Source organism: Xenopus laevis, chromosome 4L (assembly GCF_017654675.1).
Source record: "Xenopus laevis strain J_2021 chromosome 4L, Xenopus_laevis_v10.1, whole genome shotgun sequence".
NCBI lineage: Eukaryota > Metazoa > Chordata > Amphibia > Anura > Pipidae > Xenopus > Xenopus laevis.
The window spans coordinates 76,130,443-76,152,335 of NC_054377.1; the positions used below are offsets into that span (position 1 = coordinate 76,130,443).

The 21,893-nt window shown below is 36.7% G+C and overlaps 1 protein-coding gene across 1 annotated transcript in view; it reads right to left on the reverse strand.

Moving 5' to 3' along the window:
* tnni3k.L (TNNI3 interacting kinase L homeolog) overlaps positions 1 to 21,893 on the reverse strand; it is a 134,634-nt gene that overhangs the window by 15,018 nt on the left and 97,723 nt on the right. The window contains exons 22-23 of the mRNA XM_041590350.1: positions 4,156 to 4,215; positions 1,616 to 1,785 (exon numbers count right to left, since the gene is read on the reverse strand). Coding sequence (XP_041446284.1) covers positions 1,616 to 1,785; positions 4,156 to 4,215 — 230 coding nt within the window. The remainder of the gene's footprint in view (positions 1 to 1,615; positions 1,786 to 4,155; positions 4,216 to 21,893) is intronic.

A 21,893-nucleotide genomic window follows, 5' to 3' on the forward strand; every position in this document is an offset into this window, starting at 1 on the left:
TGATAAATCTGCCCTATAACTAGCTATGGCCTGCTAAACGTTTGTACTGCAAATCACTGTAAAATATAAAAAAAGTTCAGTAGCTTCCCACTAACTATACTTACTGTAGTTTATCCTACTCCTAGACACACAGTATTCATTAAGTTATGCTGACAGAAGGGCTTTCACCAGAAAACAAGAAGTAATATCCACAAAGCAAAACTGTAGGATTTAGATCTTCATATACCAAATATTTTCTTTTCAACAAAACAATACTGAGCAGTTCAGTAAATTCAAGATGGGTTTTTATAATGTCAGATATGGAAGAAAGACACTTTATAATTCCCATAGGCTTTTAAAGATCTCTGTTATTACTATGCAAATATCTATGCACTGAATTTTCAAGCTTGAATAAGAGTATTGTTGAGAGGATACATAGACTATCAATGCCACAAAAAAAGCCCAGTTCTGATTTTTATGTTCTGCATTTCGCAGTATTTAAATATCTCTCAATTTGAACAACTCTCTACACTATTATCATGATTTAATGCTCAAATAAAAGATCAACCAGTTTAAGTAAAATATTAACTTTTCTCGCAATTCCATTACACGTTCTGTATTCACTATTGCTTCACTAGAAAACATATTTACCATACATTAATAAAGATTCATTGCATTAAGACTGACTATTTGGTACTCCTGTTTAAAAAAAACAACCAAAGTAATATATAATAGGTAATTCAGGTTCAGCTATAAGGTAATTCATGTGTAATGACAGCAGATATGCATAGATTTCATAGAAGCCGTTCTAAAAAGGGCCTGTAAGCATACCTATAATCATGGGTGAGTTTTTTTTTTTTAAGAGGACACTTTTTTTATTTAAATATTGTAAGCATTAGCTATATTTTATGAAAAAAGTATATACATATATAACAAATAACTATACTTTTTTTTTGGAGGAGAGGGTATAAGCTTGCCAGTGCATCCTTACTGTAGCCCAAATGTCTACAAACTCGACAGCTAGGCTTCTCCTCTGCTTTCTTCTGCCCTGGATTCCATTAGGTCAGATATTGACCGTAAAGGGGTAGTTCACTTTTAAATGATTTTTTAGGATGATGTAGATGGTGATATTCTGAGACAATTTGCAATGGGTCTTAATTTTTTTTTATGGTTTTTCAATTATTAAAGGAGAAGGAAACCCCCTGGGCGCAAAAGCCCTCCCCTGTGTTGCCCCCCTCCCTCCTCCCCTGGCCTACCTGTCCCCCTGGGCAAATGCCGCTAACTTGTTACTCACCCCTCTGCACAGGTCCTGTCCACGGAGTTCACAGTCGCCATCTTCTCCCACGCGCGTCTTCTTCCTGCTCTGACTGGCGTCTACTGGCGCATGCGCAGTAGGAACAGTTACCGGTACGGCTCTACTGTGCATGCGCCGAATGTCACGAAATGTCACGTGACATTCGGCGCATGCGCAGTAGAGCTGTACCGGTAACTGTTCCTACTGCGCATGCGCCAGAAGACGCCGGTCAGAGCAGAAAGAAGACGCACGTGGGAGAAGATGGCGTTAACTGAATGCTACGCCTAGTGGCAGCATGTAGAATTTATTAATAAATATTATCCAAAGAAACAGCTGACTCACCTCTGAGACCAGAATGAGTATGATCTTGAATTTAAAGCATACTCTAACTCAAAGCGAGTACGAAGTGCAGCAACGTGGCTTCGACCAGGACTGCTGCGACCTAATAGACAGTCTGAAGAGGCAGATGGGGAGAGTGAACCACTGCTGTTACTAGATGCTGGAGACATCAGCTGCAATTAGAAAGAAATTGGTTCTCATAAGTGTTTTAGTATTGAGTGCACATTACAGGTGTTGGTAACTTTAACATACATTTAATACTACCAACCCTCTCTTTATAGGCTCATATGTTTTTATGTACTTGAAATAGAAGAGTGATTATTTGTAAGAACTCTTCCAGTCACTTTTTTGTGCCTTTCACAATTCATTTGGAAAAAAAGGAACTATGTTTGTAAACTAACAAAAGGTCCATTAACACTGCCTCCTGAAGGGCCCCCACATGGAGCAATGGTCTGGTAGTTCTACCACAAAAATGTTGAAATTGAACACTTGTTAGGTCTGCTTTAAAGAAACCGGGAAGCCTGCTGGAGATGAACGTACTACAGTTTAATATAGCACAGTTATTCACACATTTAGCCCTTTACAATACATGTCAAGAAAGGCACTTAATAAATCGAATTGCTTAGAAATTTTTTCTAGTGCCCTATTTCAACAAATATTCATTGACTGCCAATTTCAAGTAGAAATGAATCAATAATGTTATTTCAGAAAGGCAAATAATCTTTATGGAAGGCTTTTCCAACACTGATAATAAATGGGAAAAGGAGAGAACTAAAGAACTGAAAGTTATATAGAAAATACTCTAAGAAATAAATATGGTTACAAAAAGTTACAGATAATTCCATACCGCCTAATATGCCCGGGAGCTCTTACAACGCTCCTTAATTTAACATCATTGGCCTCATTGTTGCCAAACTTCATGATCGAAAGGACTATTCATTTTATGGCCAAGCATCATTCACCTGTTCAAACTCAGGGACATTGTGCCGCGAGTGTTATAAATTATACCTTCTTGCAATAATGTATCTTGATGTATCTGTCTATCACCTAAATTTTTCTGACAGGCATTTTTTTCTTTTCGATTCTAGCGCATACAGTTCTGCTGCAAGGACTGTGTTTATGAATAATGTATTTTTTCATGTAAGATTTAAACATATTCTTCTTAAATCTGCAGTTTAAACTATTACAGAACTTTTTTCGGCTGGCACTATACTTTGCATTTATCAAAATTATACTTTTTCGAATGAAAATACAAAGCACAGAATGAAACAAACAAAAATACTGATATTTGAAGGATTACTCTGCCCTTATACTGTGCTTATTACAATCACCATTTTATAGTGTCATAGATGTATAGCTTCTCTTGGTGAGCTGCCCCTGCTTTGGTAAATATAATGTATATTTAGGCGGTTATTTATCAAAGGTCAAATTTTAGAGCTTTGTGAGCTTTTTTTAGACCTTGAATGAAATCACAATTTCAATGTTTTCTAATTTAAGAAGTAGAACTGATCGATGTTTTGGCGAAAAAAACATTGAATCGTCCAAATCGATAGAGTTTTCAATTGAAACCCACTGAAAAAAAATCGTGCATCGTGAAGGCTATTAAAAAGCTTCAAGGGACCTCTGCCATAGACTTCTACATGACCTTGACAGGTTTTAGATGGGATTCAAGCTATTTCCATCAACAGGGTATAATAAATCTCCAAAAATTTTAGTTTTTTTTAAAGTAGATTTCTTGAGTTGTTTTAACCCCAAAAACTTGTGACTGAAAAATACCTTTGAAAACTCAAATTTTTTAGTGGAAAACAACTCAACCTTTGATAAATTACCCCCTTAATGTCCAGTTCAGACCACACCCCTAGTGACTATACCTGGGCTCTGAGTGATAGGCTATGCCCTGTTTAGCTTCTTGTAATGAGATTAAGATAAAAAGCCTATGAAAGGCGAGAAGGAACAATGAATCCAAACACTCAAAGAAAAAAATCATATTTGCTTATATCAGCACACAGAACATTAGAGATAGCAGTGTTATATAAAAACGTTTGTCTGCTGAAGCCTGTTGACAGCTCTGAGCGTACATATACCTAGTTACACGCTAGAGCCCATACATGAAGTGATACAGTAGGTGCAAAAATACTACACTATAATTGCTGTATCTACTACTGATGACAGAGATTCCATCTATCACTGTCCACAGTCCAGAAAACTAACAATTCCGCACAATAAAGAGAATTGTTAGGAATGGTATTATCAAATGAGTCCATGTGACATGAACCAGCCCCCATAGGCTTCCTTTAAAATCACTTACAACCACTTGTGCTCTTAAAACTCCTATTTCAATACCAGTTAGTAAACCACTGTGAAAAAAAACAGACTTGTTTGTCACTGTTATGGAAATGAATGTGTATTGTTCATTTCAATGAAGTTAAATATTAATTTTTGGCTTCACTTAGCTGGGTGATATTTATTGAGGATATTTTAAAGCAATATGGCAGCAGTTCCAATAGATAACTCATATCTAAAGAAAATTTAAAGCAAGTTACCTCTATGTTGCTGAGACACTCTTCTAGCTTTGACACAACCTCGGAAAATTCTGGGCGTCCCTGCAGACAAAAATAACATGTCTGAAACTATATGAATGAACTATAATGTGTATAATAATGTTTCTCATAATGATTATTAAAATATATATGAGTATAAATGGTAAATTCCATAAAAATATAAAGGTTAGAATTCACATTGGGGTAAATTGTTGCTGTAAAAATCGGTCTTTATAAATCATTGAAATTATATTTGAATTTTTGCACTAGTACATAGTATTTCTACTGATCTAGTGATCAGTAGGAGAAAACTGTGTAAGGAAAGACCTTTAATTGCTCCCTTCAGGAGTGAGATCAGTGTAGTTAGTAGAGCAACCAGAGGCTCCAACAATGAGGGTTAGTACCCTGCTGTGTCACCCACCAGTATAGAGACTCAAGTTAGGCTCAGGAATATGAGATTATATCAGTTTATGAAATTAAGATGACCCCCAACTCCTTTTTACTTCCTGCTGTTCCATCAATCAGTCTGTTGACAGTAAAAAGGTGCCCATACTATGTATGGCCACTCATGTTGTATCTGTCCATTCAACCATCGAGGAAATAGGTCAGATATCCCAAAGAGTATCACCACAAAAAGCTTTCTCCAGCAACTCCTACATCCATGGCATGCATATGGAAACTATAAAGAAGTGGCATTCAGGACATTTATTGATGATTATCTGATCTGGACTCATCTCATAATATCTCTTGCACTTCTTCATGGTGTGTGGGGCTTGGTAGTATATAGGGTAAGAGTCGAATATGCCAGAGACAACAGATAAACAGCATTTCTGAGACCACCCCAACACGAAACACATTACTCAGTTTCTTTTGTCTGTTTCCCATAGTCAAGCATCCGGTTCTCTCACATATTCCAGTTGAATAATTCACAGATTCTCTCTGTTCGCTATTGACCTGCAGATTTTCAAGCCAATAATTGTGTTTGAAAAACCACTTGCTTTCTGTAAATATCAGAAATTAAATAAATTATATAACATCATTTGGTTTTGCAGCAAATTTAAATTGATTTTAATTTATTTTAGGTATCATCATCTTGCTTAGTACATCACTGAACTCGGTAACAGGCTGTCCTTCCTCTTGTATAGTGTGTTCAGAAGATGAAACAGTATGTCAAGGACTGGCACATATAACAGGTAAGAATTAAAAAAGTTACTTTTGTTAAGCAGAAATGCATTGATGAATTGTTGGGTCATTTATTCACACAAATATATTAGATTCAATAAATCATACTGTACTTTTTTTTCAGCAAGAAAAAGAACAGAAAGTAGATTTCCAAAGTACATAAATATACGTTCATACAGTTGTACAGTTATTAAAGGAATTGTTCAGTGTAAAAATAAAAACTGGTTGAATAGATATGTACAAAATAAAAAATGTTTCTAATATAGTTAGTTAGCCAAAAATATAATGTGTAAAAGCTGGAGTGACTGGATGTCTAACATAATAGCCAGAACACTACTTCCTGATTTGCAGCTCTCTTGGTTACCACTGATTGGTTACCAGACAGTAACCAATCAGTGACTTGATGGGGGGCCACCTGGGTCATAACTGTTGCTTTTGAATCTGACCTGCATGCTGAGGATCTATTGCAAATTAATTGAACAGTTATGTCCCATTTGGCCCCCCTTAAAGTTGCTGACTAACTCAGAGTTAGAGAGTTGAAAAGCAAGAAGAAGTGTTCTGTTCTGTTACATTAGACATCCAGTCACTCCAGAAACATTTTTTTTTTGCCCATACTATCAACTTAACCAATTTTTATTTTTACACTGAACTGTTCCTTTAAAGTTGTTTTAACCCATAGTTTTGGTGAAAGCAAACAATATTGTTGGTCTATGTAGATCCAGTACATATTTTAGGATTCTTTTAAAAGGGTAATTTTACTTTTAAGATTAATTGTGAGAACCTTGACAAGATCAGGTTAGGATCTGTCTGGACAGGCTTAAACATTAACTCAGTCCAGAAATGTATCCTTTCCAAAACTGAAATAAAAGGGCTGAGCTAATGATGGGAATAGCACTGAATCACAATGTTACTTTACAGGAGGGGGGTGGACAAGGAGAGAGGAACAGAACCTCTTCTGTATGTTGTTCTTAATTTAATTTCTGGAGTTATTCTATATTATCAAGAATTCAAGAAAAAAATCAGATTCTTAGTAGTTCCTGCAACAATATTATTGTAATACTGTGTGAAACTTAATTGCCACATGTTCCATTGTTGATTATAAAGTACTGATGATACTGTAAAAAGCAGATGGGGAAATCATTTTAGGTTGATATGGTTTTGTCTTTCTGAAAGTGAAAATGTTTGTCATTAGACAGAAGCACCACAATGGAGATGTACGTATACTACATTTGTTGTTTGTGACTTCATTTGATTTGCTGATTAGAAACTCTTTACCACTCTAGAAAGAAAGATACTAATCTATATCTGCAGTTTGCTTAGCAAATATATTCATACCATATAATTTTCATGAGAAAACTGTAGAACATTTTCTTGTAAATCTGCTATATTTGAACTTGAGCTATGGAAACTAATAAAGATTTTTTTTCACTTTTGGAGAGTGACACCTTTATTTTACATACCTAATGACATGGTATAAGCCTTTAAAGTCAATGGGCTATATTTAGGTAAAAGTGGTCAAATGCTATGTAATGTGCTACTGAATGCAGTTAGCTCTGCATTCTTGGGACAGCACAGTTCACCAAAGGTAGAAGGCAGGTTGCAAAGTGCAAAAATGTGCAAGAGTAAACCTCTTAAATATGCTCCATTGTAGCCAAATGCCTTCATGTACTCACATACTTAGTTGAATGGAAAATTTACTAAACCTCAAATTTATCTGGTCTGGCTTTTTGGGGCAAAACCTTTTTCTAGGAAAAAAAAAACTTGAATTTTTCAAGATGTATTATACCCTGATGCTGCAAAAAGCCCAAATCTAAAAATCCGCCATCTCAGACCTGTTGAAGTCCTGTATAAGTCAATGGGAGAGGCACCGATCAATTTTAAGTTTTCATGGTCTCTGCTGTGTTTAGCCCAAAAATCTGACTTTTTCAGGGTTTTTGGGCAAAAAACTATAAAAATTTGAGCAATTCAGGTTTTCGCTAGATTTTTTTATTTTTTCCATGATCCGATTAATTAGGATTATTTTATTAATAAATAAGGTGAAACTGAGCATTTGGTTGTGGTGTTTTTAATAAATATAAAATAAATTTGGATTTTAGTCAATTACCCCCTAAGTGTTACATAAATAAAATTACAAAATAAATACTGTACACCTATTAATGAGAGGCCCCAGAGGTTGTTAAAGAATATATCTAAACAAACAACATCATATAAATCGAGGAGCTATAAAACCAACGTTAGGGAAAAGTTCAGGAGAAGTATCTCTCCTCGTTGGGTTATGAAAATACTGCCCAAATTCTGAAATCCCTTATTACAAAATAAAAAGGATATGGCCCAAGTGCAACTCTGCTTAAAAAAGGCCTATAAGCAATATGGTAACGACAAAGTAGCTGGAGAGATCCACAGTTGAGATGGGATTAACTTCCATGGGACAACTATAACCTGCAGGCACAAAAATGTGTTTTTTTTTAAAAAAAAAATATTTTGGCTTTAGAACTTAAGAACTTTTTGAGTTATGCGTCAAATAACAGCAGTAATTAATAAGGTGGAGCCATTCACTTTACACAGATGAGCTGTTTATTCTTAGAAGTTTGCACCCCTTTCAATGCTTATTCTTTTTCTTTTGCAGCTGTTCCTAAAAAAACCAAATCCTTAATTATCACAGATGGAAATATATCCCTAATCAGCATCTCCAACTTTTCAAATTTGGCAGATCTAACTCATCTTACCCTAATTAACAGCAACATTGCAAGAATCCACGAAGAAGCTTTTAATAATCTAGCTAAACTGAAGACTTTAATACTGGACAACAATGATATATCTGTTGCCTCCATTACAGAGAAAACATTATTTCCTCTTCAAAATCTTGAAATCTTAAAGTTAAACAATAATGTGCTCAGCAATATTTATGGATCTTGGTTTAAGAGCACCAATAAACTTCTTAGATTAGAATTAAATGGGAATCATATTACAAAACTAACAAATAATAGTTTCGGAACCAAGTCACTGGGTTGCCTTAGGCATTTGGATTTATCTATCAATTTTATAAGCGTTATTGAGGAATATGCATTCCAAGCACTTCATCAGCTGAGGGAACTGGATCTTTCCAAGAACAGATTAACAACTGTTCCAGACACATTCTCTTTGCTCTCCCATCTTATCCTTCTTAATCTCAGCCATAATCAGTGGAACTGCACTTGTGAACTTGAACAACTGTCTGATTTTTTACAAAACTATACATCTTCTGCAACACGAATTCTGGAAAATGAAAATAACCTGCACTGCAGTTATTCAAGTAACCCAGCTGTTCATACAGTGCTGCAACTAACAGAAAGAAACTGTTTATCTGCTCCCCACAATATCACACTTATATTAAAGGACAAAGGCAAAACATTTTCCCTAAGGGATTTTGTCTTAATAGCTGTCTTATGCCTTGCAGGTAATTCAGTTTATGTGTAATTGTGCTGTGTTATATCTCTGGGGTGTATTTACAAAGCTGATGATGAAGCCTTAATTTTATATCTGCCGTTGCACTCAGTTTGACCCATGCTACCAGCTGAAAATGCGCAGTATTTACTCACATAGCTCAAAGGAATCCAAATATTAGGTCTTCAATCTCTCTAGTACTATGAAGAAATCAAAAGCAACTGTAGTTTTTCATTCTTTTGTTACATAGATATCAATAGACTTTATGTAAACATTGCAATTCAGAATTAAAATAGATTTTTATAATCAAGGTGGCATCATATTTCTCTGAGACATTTAAGGCATGTGATGATCATATAATGCGTTCTGATATGTAAAATGTACATTTCTCAAACTGCCCATTAACATTTAATTGAGAAGTGTACATTACAAACAAATAAATGTATGGCATGGCAGGTACTTTTAGTAATTTGGTCCAAACATTGTAGTCTATTTTGCATAGACCTGGGTGTCTTCCTAAACAATGGTATACATTCACATTTTAGACTGGTTCATATACAGGTATATTTATATTGTATTGAAATGATCAGAAATATAAGCACATATATTTAACATTATATACAGTAGTATCATCAACTATTTTAATAATCTCCCAGAATTCTAAATCAAAACACTGTTCATTTTATGGATTTTTGCAGTTTATTCACAATATGTTTTGTTTCCCCTCTGTGAATAGGGGAATGTTTCAGGTTCCTAAAAGTATGGATCTTTTTTTCTAATTTTAATAGAAATTGGGGAGCTACACTGAGATAATTAAAAAGATAGGATAAATAATTAAATGCAGAAGTCATTAGACATCAAATTAAATGATAATATTGATGAAAGTATTGGTAAATAATACTCACAAATACAAGCATCTTATAAAGTGGACAAATGTCTAGGTCAAAGCCAATACTACTCATTTCTGAAGCAACTGCCAATAATGAGCAGACAGAAGTCATAAGACTATAGAGTCTTGAACTGTTTTTCCGTGAATACTAAAAAGAAAACCCCAGGAGGTAAACTTGACTGGCTAAATATGTTTTGATCAACTTTAAACAACAAGACTATGAATTTTTTCATTCATCCAGGTCATGGTTAATCTAGTATAGGTAAATCTATAAACAACTGTACTTGCTGAGTAATCATTGAAGACGTTTCAATACTCATCCGAGCAGCTTCTTCTGTTCAACTGACTGGTGTGGGAAGAGTTACAATGTGCCATTGTGATTGGATTAGTGGAAGAGTTTATATGACGAGAAATTCCCACACCAGTCAGTTGAACTGAAGAAGCTGCTCGGATGAGTAGTGAAACGTCTTCATTGATTACGCAGCAAGTCCAGTTGTTTTTAGATTTACCTATACTAGATATTTAAACAACAAGCTTGCAGGAGATGTAACTCTCATACCTTATTCAGAACCATAGAAAGAGAAAACTAATTGTACCAAATTAATAAATATTAAAATAATAGCAAGCAATGCTAGGGGCAATAAACATAAAACCAGTCCCCTATACTGCATATTGAGCTCTTTCACCTCACCAAACAGTTAATGAATACTAATGAGCATTGTATTAAATCCAACACAACGTAAGTTGATGGGAAATGATTTAGAAAAGCTCTTCTCCATAATGGAACAAACCAGAAATTAGTATGGGGCTTCATATGATTTGATGTGAATGATAAATATAATCTCTGTTAAGATCTGAGTAAAATGTGTTGGTGCTATAGAAATAGCAGACAATAAATAAATAAATAGCATATGCCACGCTATAATGAGCTCCAAATACTGTAGCAAATGTTGTCTTCTCAAACTGTTAGTATAGTTACAGCTGCATCAATAAGAGGACCAATCTAACATTATTCATTGCCCATCTCAGTGATGCTCACCTCTCATAAATGGAAATGTTATATGCAACGCTTACATATTAAATTATGGCTTACTATTGCCAGGGGAATATAGCTTCAGCATAAAATAATTGTATCATTTTTTTCTAAGTCAACGTGCCTGTAGATGCATTGTACCAAACTGATAAATGCGAATGCTATTTCCACAGGGGCAATTTCTCTGTTTTGCCTTATTACAGTACTTCTTATGCACAAACTGCAGAGAGTAAGTGACGAGACATCAAGAAACTGCTGTAGTGGTATAATCAAAGAATTCCAGTGTGGTCCCTGTCCGACAAATCCTCATTCCAAACAATATGACAAATTCCAGTTAAAACAAGAGAGTGGGACAAATGTTATGTCAATCATGGATTATCCAGGCGTGGAAAAAACTGTTATAGAGCATGGAAGAGCCAATGCACAACTGGAATGGCATCCTTCAAACATGTCTTTTAAAATGAAGAGTAAGGAGATGCTAGAAAGCGTTAAAGGAAGTTACTTTATCTGTCTGGACTGTAGACTGATTCAACAGTGTCCTTCCAATGCTCCTGGCTCATTGGGAAATGTTTTTGAAACTAATGAAGTAGAAGGCCTTACAAACATTGCTAAAGGGATTGAAACAAATCCAAGAGACTTTAGGTCTGCTGCACATTGGGAAGGTGTGCACGGCACAATTTTACAAAAGCTGTCAGAATATAACAGAGGTAAGCTTTCGTTCCTCATATTCTCTAAGCTTTTACGTATCTTTTGGATACCTAAATCCTTCTTTCAAGTGTTCTTTGTAAACCCGGAGCCAGCTTTATACAAGTTTTATACAAGTTTTGGCTGCTATGCTGTAATTACTGTAAGCATCCTGAATCCTTAGTTTGAATATGTTAGATTTACATAGGATGTGCCCAGTTATAGAGATGTCGCGAACTGTTCGCCGGCGAACTTGTTCGCGCGAACATCGGGTGTTCGCGCTCGCCGGAAGTTCGCGAACGTCGCGCGACGTTCGCCATTTTGGGTTCGCCATTGTTGGCGCTTTTTTTTGCCCTCTCACCCCAGACCAGCAGGTACATGGCAGCCAATCAGGAAGCTCTCCCCTGGACCACTCCCCTTCCCTATAAAAACCGAAGCCCTGCAGTGTTTTTTCACTCTGCCTGTGTGTGCTGAAGAGATAGTGTAGGGAGAGAGCTGCTGCCTGTTAGTGATTTCAGGGACAGTTGAAAGTTTGCTGGCTAGTAATCGTTTTGATACTGCTCTGTTATTGGAGGGACAGAAGTCTGCAGGGGTTTGAGGGACATTTAAGCTTAGGTAGCTTTGCTGGCTAGTAATCTACCTTCTACTGCAGTGCTCTGTATGTAGCTGCAGTGGGCAGCTGTCCTGCTTCTGATCTCATCTGCTGACTGCTGCAATAACAGTAGTCCTTGTAAGGACTGCTTTTATTTATTTTTTTGTTGTTTTACTACTACTACTACTACTACTACTATAAGAGCCCAGTGCTATTAGTCTAGCAGTGTTGGGGAGTGGGACTGGTGTGCTAATCTGCTGCTCCTAGTAGTTCAGCAGCACCAACTTTAATTTTTTTTTTTAATATTCATTTTTTTTTATTTTACTTTTTTTTATTTTACTACCGCTGTAGTAGTGTATAAGTTGACCTTTTAGGCATTATTTGCCCTGTAGGCATTATTTGCACAGTGTTTTCTTCAACCCGCCATCTAGCTGTGTGACCTTGTTCACATTCTGTCTAAATATCCATAATATTACCGTCTCCAGAAAAAAACACCGGAGTGACTTTTTTCAAGCAGCCATAATATATTTTACGTAATCCGTATCCACCGCTGTAGTAGTGTATACGTTGACCTTGTAGGCATTATTTGCACAGTGTTTTCTTCAACCCGCCACCTAGCTGTGTGACCTTGTTCACATTCTGTCTAAATATCCATAATATTACCGTCTCCAGAAAAAACACCGGAGTGACTTTTTTCAAGCAGCCATAATATATTTTACGTAATCCGTATCCACCGCTGTAGTAGTGTATACGTTGACCTTGTAGGCATTATTTGCACAGTGTTTTCTTCAACCCGCCATCTAGCTGTGTGACCTTGTTCACATTCTGTCTAAATATCCATAATATTACCGTCTCCAGAAAAAACACCGGAGTGACTTTTTTCAAGCAGCCATAATATATTTTACGTAATCCGTATCCACCGCTGTAGTAGTGTATACGTTGACCTTGTAGGCATTATTTGCACAGTGTTTTCTTCAACCCGCCATCTAGCTGTGTGACCTTGTTCACATTCTGTCTAAATATCCATAATATTACCGTCTCCAGAAAAAACACCGGAGTCACTTTTTTCAAGCAGCATTCATATATTTTACGTAATCCGTATCCACCGCTGTAGTAGTGTATACGTTGGCCTTGTAGGCATTATTTGCACACTGTTTTCTTCAACCCGCCATCGAGCTGTGTGACCTTGTTCCCATTCTGTCTAAATATCCATAATATTACCGTCTCCAGAAAAAACACCGGAGTCACTTTTTTCAAGCAGCATTCATATATTTTACGTAATCCGTATCCACCGCTGTAGTAGTGTATACGTTGGCCTTGTAGGCATTATTTGCACAGTGTTTTCTTCAACCCGCCATCGAGCTGTGTGAGCTTGTTCACATTTTGTCTAAATATTGATAATATTATCGTCTCTAGAAAAACCACTTGAGTTACTTTTTTTCAAGCAGCATTCATATATTTTACGTAATCCGTATCCACCGCTGTAGTAGTGTATACGTTGACCTTGTAGGCATTATTTGCACACTGTTTTCTTCAACCCGCCATCGAGCTGTGTGACCTTGTTCCCATTCTGTCTAAATATCCATAATATTACCGTCTCCAGAAAAAACACCGGAGTCACTTTTTTCAAGCAGCATTCATATATTTTACGTAATCCGTATCCACCGCTGTAGTAGTGTATACGTTGGCCTTGTAGGCATTATTTGCACAGTGTTTTCTTCAACCCGCCATCGAGCTGTGTGAGCTTGTTCACATTTTGTCTAAATATTGATAATATTATCGTCTCTAGAAAAACCACTTGAGTTACTTTTTTTCAAGCAGCATTCATATATTTTACGTAATCCGTATCCACCGCTGTAGTAGTGTATACGTTGACCTTGTAGGCATTATTTGCACACTGTTTTCTTCAACCCGCCATCGAGCTGTGTGACCTTGTTCCCATTCTGTCTAAATATCCATAATATTACCGTCTCCAGAAAAAACACCGGAGTCACTTTTTTCAAGCAGCATTCATATATTTTACGTAATCCGTATCCACCGCTGTAGTAGTGTATACGTTGGCCTTGTAGGCATTGTTTGCCCAGTTTTTTTGGCCGCAGCCACTGAAGCACAGAGGCCAGAAAAAATATGCCATATAAATGCTGAAAATAGTCATTTTTTGCCATACGTTGACTCAACGTATATGGCAAAAAATGACTATTTTCAGCATTTATATGGCATATTTTTTCTGGCAACTGTGCTTCAGTGGCTGCGACCAAAAAAATGCATATTTTCTGCATTTATATGGCATAATTTTTCTGGCCTCTGTGCTTCAGTGGCTGCAACCAAAAAAATTTATATTTTCAGCATTTATATGGCATAATTTTTCTGTCAACTGTGCTTCAGTGGCTGCGACCAAAAAAATGCATGTTTTCTGCATTTATATGGCATAATTTTTCTGGCCTCTGTGCTTCAGTGGCTGCAACCAAAAAAGTTTATATTTTCAGCATTTATATGGCATAATTTTTCTGTCAACTGTGCTTCAGTGGCTGCGACCAAAAAAATGCATATTTTCTGCATTTATATGGCATAATTTTTCTGGCCTCTGTGCTTCAGTGGCTGCAACCAAAAAAATTTATATTTTCAGCATTTATATGGCATAATTTTTCTGGCAACTGTGCTTCAGTGGCTGCGTCCAAAAAAACTGGGCAAACAATGTCTACAAGGTCAACGTATGGCGAAAAATGACTATTTTCAGCATTTATATGGCATATTTTTTCTGGCAACTGTGCTTCAGTGGCTGCGTCCAAAAAAACTGGGCAAACAATGCCTACAAGGTCAACGTATGGCAGTTGTTTAAAGAGAACAGCAGATTACTAGCCAGCAAAGCTACCTAAGCTAAAATGTCCCTCAAATCCCTGCAGACTTCTGTCCCTCCAATACAGAGCAGTATCAAGCAGATTACTAGCCAGCAAACTTACTATCATCTGTCCCTGAAATCACTAACAGCTCTCCCCCTACACTATCTCTTCCAAGCACACACAGGCAGATTTTTCAGATACATTTTTGCCCTTGATCCCCCTCTGGCATGCCACTGTCCAGGTCGTTGCACCCTTTAAACAACTTTAAAATCATTTTTCTGGCCAGAAATGTCTTTTCTAGATGTTAAAGTTCGCCTTCCCATTGAAGTCTATGGGGTTCGCGAACCGTTCGCGAACCGCTCGCGTTTTTGCGCAAGTTCGCGAATATGTTCGCGAACTTTTTTTCCGACGTTCGCTACATCCCTACCCAGTTATTTTTTTGTTGTTGCTTAAAATGTTTCTCTAAAGTTTTGTAATTAAACTAAATTTAAAAGACTTCAAAAATGATTGCACATATAAATGATCATCACATAATGGACCAGATTAAATTCAGTGAGAAAAGGTTATATCAATGGTGACCATGTGAAAAGTCATGGATAAAATTCAATTAAGGAGAAAAAAACTTTTCTCCAAATTCAGTTCCAGTTTTTTCCCACAGACTTCAATATAGTTTTCATGTGATAAACCACAAGATATGCTTTTCTGAATCGAATTGCATTTCAAATTGAATCTCGTCCATGACTTTTTCCACTGAAAACTTTTTCGCACTGAATTGAATCTGACCTTATATTTCATTCATTCAGAAAAAGACAAAGTCACACAGTCTAACTAACCCTGTAAAATGGGCATACCGATGCATGCAATTTATGCATTATATTTATCAAACAAATGAATGCATTTAATGATAGTACCATATACAATCATTTAATGTGAATGTGTCACTCATCACATTTGGTGTAACCTACAGTCCTCTAAATTAAACACAACCCTCATCTATAAATGTGTTAATAAATCTATTTGTTTGTCTACTTGTCTTATTGCAATAGACAAGCAAAACCTCCACTGAAGTTATTTAAATATATCTTCAAAGAAAGATTCATGTTTTCTGAATACTAAAACAGACATTTCCATTCTGCTTAAGTCAACAGTGAAGATGTAGTAAGAAACAATAACTCTATATGTCTTTTACTTACTTCTAATCCCTTTTCTTAACTGATTTTTCACTTCTCTGTATTTTTATTAGAGGCGGATACTGTTAAATTTATAAAATTTTGCTATGTAACAATCCATTATAGTGCTGAAGAAAACACAAAAAAGCTGGCTAGAATTGTTATAATTTCAATGTAAATGTACTTGTGGGGAGTGGGGGGAGTAGGGAGGTTAAAACTCAGTTCTGCATCCCATTACTCAACTCCTTTATTTGTCAATCCATTGACAGCCTCCATCGGTGGTGGCGATGGAGTGCCCAGTCCGACCCTAAGTAAATCTGCCCCTAGTTTTAGGGAAAACTTAGCTGACATTACTAAAATTGCTTAAAAGATTTGGCAGACTATATACAGCATATCCCAAATCCCTGACCAGTGAATGCAACAGGATAGGCATTACGAGTGCAAGCTGTGTGGTCACAAAGTAGTCCATTAGATCAAGTGAACCTAAAGAGCATATTTTTGGAGCAGCAGATGTTGCTGTAGATTCAGAACCATATTCTTTGTTTCAAGTGGCAAATGCTTGGACAAAGTGTGGAGTGCCTCTTGAAAGGTTGTAGAGCAGTTATGCTGGGGTTTAACATTGAAATTTGTACAAGCCCAACTTCATTGTAGGCACTTTGTTACATTGTGAGCATATTGCTGAAAATTTAAAAGGAGAACTAAAGCTTAAGTAAATATATAGGCTACAAATGTTGTTCATCCAGTAACTCCCCATCTTCTTCTCTGCTGATTCACTGCACATGCTCTGTGCTGCTGTCAGTTACTGAGCTTAGGGACCAACTCACAATATACAGTACACATAGAATATAAATGTCACAAAATAAGGCTGATTAGTAATTAATAAAGATAATTACTACATGGCAGCACAGAAACCAGTGCAATTAGCATCAGGATTTAATAATCAGCTCTGTAGCATCAGCTTATATTACAGGCCAACATCATTTTCTGCTTGATAATTTGCGACGACCCCTAAGCTTAGCTTCTCAACAGCTGCTCAGGGCCCACTGAGCATGTGAGTGTCCTAGAACCTTTCCAAGATGGTGGCCCCCTGTGACAAGTTTGAAATCTTGAATCACTGCTGCTATTGAGAAGCTGAAAGTTTAGGCCGATGCAAAAAGTTCATTATATAAAATATGGCATTTTTAGCCATATTCATTTTTAGGGTTTAGTTCTCCTTTAAATACTATGATACACTATTTTTTCCTAAAACAGTTGCACTTTGAAAAATTACAGAATGGTAGATGCTATTAAATAAATGTATATTTACTGTTTATCTCTGATTAGTCATCAGTTTGCCTGTTATTTTTTAACTGGTTATGTTTTATATAATATTGACACCCTGGATCAACTATTTCTTTTAATATACAGGTTTTGTCGGTCAGATGTGTGAAAAAAAATCTTCAGTTCCCAAGTCTTTGATGCCTGAAAGTGAATACAGCCTAGTTCATGCTCCACATTTAAATGCCTGCAGTTTGCTTCCAGGAAAAGAACAGATTAGGATAACATCTCAGAAAGAGACTAGCCATGATACGAGTAGTTTAGTGACAAATAATTCTGTGGAAATGAAGATACACGCAGGGAAACCGCCACTGTATACATATCAATCACAAAGGGGTGGCCACAGTTTTCTTTTGGGTGAGAGAAAAAATACTTCTTCACAGCCCAACAACTCCCTTATCTGTAAATATTTGGATTGTGACAAATTAGAAGACCACAGAAGACAAATCACTGACAAACAGGCACAAAATGTAAAGTTTGAGGAACAGAAAACTCAAACTGATGACACCAAAGAAAATTGCTTTTTGAATGATGACAATATGTTGTTGTCAGCAAGAGTAAAAAGGATGAATATACCAAGGACTGTTGGCTTCTATATACCAAACATCATGCATGATCCAAACACAGCACTAATTACTTCTGTTCCACGTAAGGACCAATCCTTCAAAATATGCCCAGGGAGCAAGTATCTGCTTAGGATAAATAAAAAAGACAAAGGATCAGAAATAACAAAGAAGACAGAAGCGCCGTGGGATTCTTTGAAGGATGTGAACAGAAATAACCCAGAAGGTAATACAAAAAGTACAAGAAAGAGGCAGGACTGCTTAATGGTAAAAATGAATCTGCAGCCATTTAGCAAAGTCAGAATTCATCCGCAACAAATTGTTTCTCGCAACACAGAGCCCACCAAGAGAGGGTGTAGCCCAAAACACATACCATTACAGCTACACAGAAAGAAAATAAAAGGTAATCATCATTTTGGAACAAAAAAAGGAAAAGATTCAGTGACACAAGCCTTAACTCCAGACAGCCCTTCCAAATCCATAATCACTGACAGAATGAGCAGGTCAGACAGCTGTTCAAATTCACAGGAAATAACAGCAAGTGAAAAAAGAGTGAAAAGGAAATTAGGTAAAACTGCCCCACTGGCTAATACCTGTGCATCAGCTAGTGCAAAGCAGTCTGGAGCAACAACTATGTCACTTGAAGAAAGTGATAAAGCATATTTTCTTCAGTCTAGTATTTCACAAAGTAATTTGGAAAGTACAAGTCAGATCACTTCTGCAGCACAGTGTTCCAATGTATTTAGCAAACAAGCAGATTTGAAATCTGAAGTCGATCATACAGGGCAGCTATCAACAGAGCAGAGCCAAAAACACACTGAGCATAGAGATCTACAGATATCAAGTATAATTCAGGAGCCAACAGCAAATAAATCTCTTACACAATGTGAAAGAAAGGCTACATTTAACACTCCCCAAGAAAATGTGCACGATAGAACATTGTCAAATGTCGCTGGTGATTTGGCAGAGACAGAATTTGGATTGTGTGTAAATAGCATTAGTGGTGAAACAGAGCAGGGTGGATCATTGCTGTCTACTCACTCAGCTGATGGGTATTTGGAAAACAAAACAAAGGGAAACACGACTATTTATGACCAATTAGGCACATCTGATAAATCACTTAATGACAGAATAGATATCCCTGATAATGTACATACAAATGGCGTAACAGTTTCAAATGATGCACATTTTTCTGACTCACCAGCTGATACCACAGTGAAAACTTCCTATGAAAATAAAGTTCTAAAAACAGATACCAAAACAATAAATGATACATTGGCATCAGAAATGCTTTCTTCACCTCCTACACAAAACATTGATAGGGCTCCTGAGGACGAAATGTTACCGCAAGGCAAGACCAAAGAGCTTGTGCTTAAGGATAATGAAGATTTGCAGGATGTTATTGAAGCACTAGAAGATCATAATAATCAACTTGATAAAAATAACATAATGCATCAACAAGATGCCATGGCATTAGTAACACCACCTTTGAACTCAGTGTCACAGGAGTTAAGTGACATTCAAAGCAAAGCAGAAAATAAGGAAGATTTAATGTATAGTCAAGTAAATGGTGCTTTAAATCTCAATACAACCTCTTTACAGCCGCCAGTGATAGCTGAACAAGCTAATTTATCAGGAACGCAGGCACAGCACAGTGAGCAAAATAGTTCATTTGAAAAACCAGAATCTGAGCTTTCAGACCAAGCCAATTTGCTTACTACTACTTCTGCACAAAGCATCCCTGTATCCCCTGAAATCAAAGATATTCCATCATCAAACCCAAGGGCCAACCTGCCATCAAACTATAATGAGTATGTGCTGGGTGCTAATGAGCCTAATACACAGGTCATATATGATAAACTAGATGAAAATAACATAATTAAACAAGTCAGCACAACAGCAGTGAAAGAACTGAATTTGACTTCTGCAACACAAGAGAAAACTGACATGATGGCTATATCTGAAAATAAGACTGTGTTCGCTCAAAGCCATGATAATGATGATTTAGTTACTGCTCCACCAATGTGTGCTAAACATGCAGATGCATCGTCTGTACAGGAACAACAGCCTGGAGAAAATAATTCTAATAACAATCACGCCCCCTATATTCCAGCTACAGAGACAAGAAAAAAGCGCCTCAGCCTGTCAGAAAGCTCCAAAGTCATCATTGTGGTAGAGAGTGGAAACGAGACAATAAATGTACAAAAATATCTGATTGAAAGGATCAGAAACCATCAAATTTGGCAGAGTGCAAAGCCTTCAAATAATGAGCCTGACAGCATTTCTGGAGACAGAAGTCAGAGAAAAAAAATAAGCCTCATTCTCCCAGAAAAGTCCAACACCAAAGGAATTAACAAAAAGATAAAATAAACAGAATAGACAAACCTTTTTTGCCTACATGTCTATGGAACTAATCTAAGCATCATTTTATTATTACTGTAAGTTTTAATTGTAGTCTTGCTTCCCACTTTGCATACTTTTCTTGCAAAACCATATCAATGCATGGACATAAGCAATCTACCAAGGCACATGGCCACAAGGTGGAGATATTTATTCTCAAATAACATGAGTCTAATGGTGACTGGATTTTTAAGCAATGTCCTTTGTGTGCAGAGACCACCAGAACAAATCAATCTTTATCTTTAGTTTAAATGTGAGTGATTATTTGTATGGGTATACGCTCTTATCAGGTAATGCAGATAGACTAATTATGTTGTGTTACAGAATGAAAAACATCTTGTGTTTGTATTTTCTGTTTCACTATTTAGATGATTGATTACAATATGCTCTCGTAAATGAGCCTCCCATACACTGCAGATCAACAGCAGGCTTCACAGGCACTGAATATGAAAAAATGAAAACAAATAAGGAATAGCAGGATCCAATGAAGCTGACTAAGCCAATTAACATCTCCAGTTGGCCTTAATTTGACCTCTTTAATTAATATGGAAAAGGATTTAAAAACAAGAAAAGTATATATAAACATACACCTTGCAAAAGTTCTCAGTAGCTTGAATCATTTTCTCATGTTAATAATGCAAAAATCCAACAATGAAATATTGTGCTCCCTGATATCTCAATTGATTGATATTTCAAAATACTGAAATTCAAATCTAGTCTTCTTAATATGACATTATTTTACAGTAAAGATATTGAGAAAAATAAAATAATTAAAATATTCTGTATGCATTAGTATTTAATCCCTGAACTTTAACCTTGTGTAGAGCCACCTTTTTGGGGGTAAGTATTTAACTTTGTTCACTGTTTAGCAGTCATTTTGACAGATTTACTCCAGGTTGTTGCAGTTAGCCAAATCATCTATAATGTTAAGTTACACCAAGCAGTTGGGGGGATGATTAAGCCTGTGAAACCAAAGCTGTGGTCTTGGCAATCTCTCTCTTCTAAAAGCTAATGGCGGGGGAAGACTAAGTCCTCTGACTGAAACTAATGCCTATGTCAGGAGACACTTATCCCAAGACATGCTACCATGCAGGGAGGTGCCAGCCTTTGAATTCTATGACCAGAGGAAAATAGCTAGGGACCACCATATGGGGTTTATCTTGACGTGGTATGATGGCTTAGCAATTTTATGATCATAACTTTGTAACTAAAAAACCCTGTTTCCCAGGGTGGGCCCGTCCTGTCAGTGCAGACGTCTGGGGTTTAAGCTGGTCACCTCTGGAGGCAGGACAAAAGTGTCAGATCTGTAGGTCCACTTTCGCTCAGTATCCACAGGACCTCCTCCTCAGGACTTTTGGGATTCAACCCAAGTAATTGATATTATTGTAGTTAGGTTTCTAGTTTTTATTTCAGGGAAATGCATGATTATCATTTCTCAGGGTCCTGGGCTAGACTCCCCCTCCTTGCCAGTCTGTCAAGTGGTGCATGCTATCACTCTGCAGGAGTTTTTTTATAATGGAAGAGCACCCCAGGTAGACAGGCCCAGGAGGCAAGAAGAGGAAGACGGCAAGTTCTAAGTTAACAGAAGCCTCTGGTATTACTGCTAGACTAGCCCTTGGGTCCCCCACTTCCTGCTGGATCTGCCCACC